Here is a 5,000-nt window from a genome sequence, read left to right as displayed (position 1 = left end):
GTGTGTGTTGATAGTGGCAAAAACAAAGTGGGTCTCAGACCACGTCTGTGTCTTCTGTGGTTGATTCCACTGCCTTCCCTTGGGCCCCTGCCGTCTCAAGCCCAATGTAGTCAGATGATGTGAGAACCGTTTAGACACAACATTAATGTCTCCCAGTTAAAAAGGTGTCTCTCCGCAGCGCTTATCTTTTTATAGGTGTACCTGCGCCTCTGTTTTATGAACAAAGAAAGGCGTTATGATTTTCTGACATTCAAACACTCTGATGTTGAAATGAAATGTGGATTACTGTTAACATCAGTTTTTTGTTTTGTTTCGTGAAAGTGCTTATATGGTGCCTGATTGGCCTAGCATAAACTAGCTTTTTAGCTACGCCAACTAGTAAGGTAAGGGAACAGGTTTCCCCAGTTATTGTTGTTGATTGTTGATTAAATTCTCTTTGAATGGAGTAAACTGGCTCAATCAGCTGTACCGTATGTGGGGGGATACTCTTTATTTGCAATTTATGGCTAGTCTAGACAATCTTGATGTTTGCTAGAAGAAAAACCAGCTGTCTAAAAGGAAGGAAGGGAGGGAGGTTGAGTCGAGTTTGCTTGTCGGACATTAGGCCTACTTGGTGCGTGAGTGGTTATTGAAATCTACTTTTATCCAGATATGCTAGACTTGCTAATGAAGTGTAGGCCTATCCAATTGCAGTTGTTTTTGGAGGCTATAGCGGGCTATAGCAAGGCTGCCCGTGACTCATGCCAATGGCTCTGTACTGACGGCACCCATGCCATCCTTCCTGGGCCTAATGCTCGGCTTCACCACACTCAAATAAAACTCATTTTGATCCCGAGAGCAGCGGTCTTCCAGCCGTTTAAAGAAGGCAAAAGTAGATGTGTGTTGCTACCTGTGTTTGTATTGTCAGGAAAGCAACGAGAATGCACTCATTTGTGATTTTTTTCTCTTAAAATGTTTCCCCGGGAAGCATACCACCGAATGATTCCACTCTCACTATGCACCACTACGCCGCCAGTCATCTGGTGCCCCCCTGCTATGAGCCCCATGCCCCCTGGGATAGGCTAGCTGCTCCAGCTGCTCTAGCTGTTCTAGCTGTTCTAGCTGTTCTGTTCTAGCTGTTCTGTTCTAGCTGTTCTAGCTGCTCTGTTCCAGCTGTTCTGTTCTAGCTGTTCTGTTCTAGCTGTTCTGTTCTAGCTGTTCTAGCTGTTATGTTCTAGCTGTTCTGTTGTAGCTGTTGTAGCTGTTCTAGCTGTTCTAGCTGCTCCAGCTGTTCTGTTCTAGCTGTTCTGTTCTAGCTGTTCTGTTCTAGCTGTTCTGTTTTAGCTGTTCTAGCTGTTCTAGCTGTTCTGTTCTAGCTGTTCTGTTCTAGCTGTTCTAGCTGTTCTGTTCCAGCTGTTCTGTTCTAGCTGTTCTGTTCTAGCTGTTCTAGCTGCTCTGTTCCAGCTGTTCTGTTCTAGCTGTTCTGTTCTAGCTGTTCTGTTCTAGCTGTTGTAGCGCTGACCCTGAGGACAGGGCAGTATCAGGGCCCACCACAGGTCTCCTCTGCTATGAGTCATAAGCCTGCTTTATAGGTTCTCTCTTCACTCATTTACTGCCTCTGCTCTGAAGTGCCCCGTGTGCCATAGAATACTGAACTCTGGGTAACCTAGCTATAAGCACAGTAACATGGTAACAATAGTTTTTGTTTGCACATCAGCCTTTGGGTCAAATATCACTTAAGTCCTGTGGCTTTACTTTGCACCGTTAAAGATTAATCACCGTAGACTCTCGGTCTCCCGGGTGACATCTGCGGTTTGATTCAGTCATCGTGGCCATGCCTCTCCGGGGCCTAAGGCCCGCGCTCAACCCCAGCAGCCCAATTAAACAGCGTATTATTTACCAGAGACTTCAGCCTGAGCTCACTGCAATGACTTCCACCCCACACGCCACTAAGCTTAATCACTTTACTTAACCTACAGAGCTGACCCCCCCCCCCCCCCACACACACCCCCCACCCACTCTGTGACTGCTGCTTCCTCCTCGCTCTCCATCCTGTGTGTCCCAGAGAAGAGGGTGGGAGGAAGGGTGGTAGAAAGAGAGAGAGAGAGAGAGACAGAGAGAGAGAGAGAGAGAGACAGAGAAAGAGAGAGAGAGAGACAGAGAGAGAGAGAGAGAGAGAGACAGAGAAAGAGAGAGAGAGAGAGAGACAGAGAGAGAGAGAGAGAGACAGAGACAGAGAGAGAGAGAGAGAGAGAGAGAGAGAGAGAGAGAGAAATATCATAATCGTTGAGTCTCCCCTCAAGGGACAGAAATCCTGTGACATCAGTCCTTCCGAAGTAAACACACATATGTGCTGTCGCTGCAGACCAGTTCACCACAGCAACCAGCCTGGGCGGAGGGGCAACCGTGGTAACGCAGAGTACACACACCTACACACACATCCACACACACACACACACACACACACACACACGCACACCTACACACACATCCGCACGTTCGCACAGCATCGCACTGTGTTGTGTTGTAACCACCTCTTGGAAAATCATCCTTTTCCGATCTTTAGTTCGTAATCCCAAGGGATCACAGGCTTAGAGACCATTGTGTCTCACCACTCCCGGGAATGCTCCCACTGGGAAAAATGATAATCCACACCGAGAGACAAGAATGAAAGAGCAGGAGAAGGAGAGAGAGAGAGAGAGAGAATGCCAAGAAAGCTCCCTCTACTCTCTGTGGAGCTTGTGTATCTGTGTCTTTAACTTCAACATTCATTCAAAGAACCATCTATTCAGCCATATAGTGACAAACACCAAGTATTCCATGTGCGTTCACTGTTGTTTTTATTTCGTGTCACGGCAAAAAAAATGACAGATTTGTGTGTATTTTTTAACTGCACTGAGCCAATGATGAGGAAGCTGGCCAGAACAGCGAACAGAATCAATTGAATTAGTCAATACAGTGTCAGCGGGGAAAACAGCTGCCGATAGTGAACGTCCGGCCCATGCCTGATCAATGGCTGACTGCACTAATACGCCAGTGCACGCCACTCCTACACCTAGCTGCTGCTACGCATTCATCACAGGAGCCGGCCCAGAGTTTGACAAGCCTTCCAAATACAAATTAGAGTGTGTCTATCCAATTAGGTTAGACACTCACTAGATTATAATCCTCTTGCTCTCTTGCAGACACATTTGCGTGTGCGCGCACACACACTTACACACCCACATACACACTGCACTCATACTCACACACACAAAAACACTCAGATGCTCTCACTTATATTAGTCTCTGTGACAATTAAAAACCCGGACTCCATTTTGATGATGTCTGTCTGGGTAGGTTGATTATCCTGTCATGCCAGAATTAAGATGATGTCTGATCCACTGCTTCTCTGCTCTGTCTCCTCCAGCTGGCGTACTGTGTGGTGCAGTTCATGGAGAAGGATGCCACCGTTACAGAGTCCGTAAGTCAACTCTCCCCCGCAGACTCCTTTTTCAGTTGAGAGATTGTGGGTGAGGGGGAACAGTAAAGTCGTGGCACACTGACAGATCGGTCCCTGTTATGCACAAGTATGATACATGTAGCCACAGCTACTCACAGTGCAGTGGGACGTTTTGATTTGTGGGGCTTTTTTGCCTTTTATTCAGAGAAGACAGGAAGAGATTGACAGGAAATGAGTTGGAGAGAGAGATGGAAGTGGGATTGGAACATGGCCGCGGGCGCTTGGACCCATACTATATAGTTGGAATGCAACCGGGTGCGCTGCAGCTCGCCTGGTTAAAATGGTGCTTTTGATGTTTGTCTCACTAACAGATCATCCGAGGACTGCTCAGATACTGGCCAAAAACGTGCACTCAGAAAGAGGTGATATGTGTGTATGTGCAGATGGATGAATGAAATGCCACTCTTTATTCTATGAATGCCATGAATAATGAATACTAATAATATTACACGTCGTGCTACATTATGCAATGTGAGTGCCAGAATGGGCTGGAGCTAGCTGCTTCTGACTGTCTCTACCCAGGTCATGTTCCTGGGGGAGATTGAGGAGATCCTGGATGTGATCGAGCCATCCCAGTTCATCCGGGTTCAGGAGCCGCTTTTCAAACAGATTGCTGCCTGCATCTCCAGCCCTCACTTTCAGGTCTGGTCTAACACACACACACACACACACACACACACACACACACACACACACACACACACACACACACACACACACACACACACACACACACACGCACGCTTAAAAATACATCCATGGATGAGGCCTACTCAGTTATGCTCTTTGAGTGTATGCCTGTGTATGTTTTCCCCCCTCAGGTGGCTGAGCGCGCTCTGTACTTCTGGAATAATGAGTACATTCTGAGTCTCATTGAGGAGAACTGCCAGATGATCCTGCCGCTAGTCTTCTCCACCCTCTACAGAGTCTCCAAAGAGCACTGGAATCAGTAAGGAACTCTTTCTCCTAGTCTTTTCCACCCTCTACAGAGTCTCCAAAGAGCACTGGGATCAGTAAGGAGCTCTTTCCCCCTCGCCACTAATCACTACAGCCAGGAGCCAGAAGCACGTCAATTAAAGCAGGCCTGAGGTGGCCGTGAAGTGATGGGATCTGAGTTTCTTTTGTAGATTTTGGGTCTATCTGTTTTATTTAGTGCTGTAGGCATGTAGAGCACCATGCACATATTGGCGTGGGAGAAAAGACCATAACGCTGAAGTTGCCATCTTTGTTTTCCAGGGAGATCTAAGTACACATTTTGATTTGATTATAAAGTCTACTGTAATGTGTATTTAGAGTGCTGTCTGCCAAAACTCTTATATTTAAGCAATGCAGAAGTAAGACTAAACTCTCCAACTCATGAGGGGGATTTTGCTTTTGGAAAAGAATAGTGCCTTTGTGTACCCCATGGGTTAGTTGAGTTCACCTGAGAGATGACATGGAGTTTATATTAAATATTACACATTTTTAGAAATGCTGAAAAGAGTGCTATTATAAACCATAACGTATTTCACATGACATA

General features: G+C 46.5%; 1 protein-coding gene across 1 annotated transcript in view; it reads left to right on the top strand.

Moving 5' to 3' along the window:
- Positions 1-5,000, top strand: part of ppp2r5b (protein phosphatase 2, regulatory subunit B', beta) — an 18,059-nt gene that overhangs the window by 11,064 nt on the left and 1,995 nt on the right. Inside the window, exons 8-11 of the mRNA XM_012822142.3 lie at positions 3,389-3,442; positions 3,793-3,843; positions 4,004-4,123; positions 4,303-4,430. Coding sequence (XP_012677596.2) covers positions 3,389-3,442; positions 3,793-3,843; positions 4,004-4,123; positions 4,303-4,430 — 353 coding nt within the window. The remainder of the gene's footprint in view (positions 1-3,388; positions 3,443-3,792; positions 3,844-4,003; positions 4,124-4,302; positions 4,431-5,000) is intronic.

Source organism: Clupea harengus, chromosome 18 (assembly GCF_900700415.2).
Source record: "Clupea harengus chromosome 18, Ch_v2.0.2, whole genome shotgun sequence".
NCBI lineage: Eukaryota > Metazoa > Chordata > Actinopteri > Clupeiformes > Clupeidae > Clupea > Clupea harengus.
The sequence above is the reverse complement of the archived record's forward strand: the minus strand, read 5'-3'. Positions and strand labels throughout refer to the sequence as shown.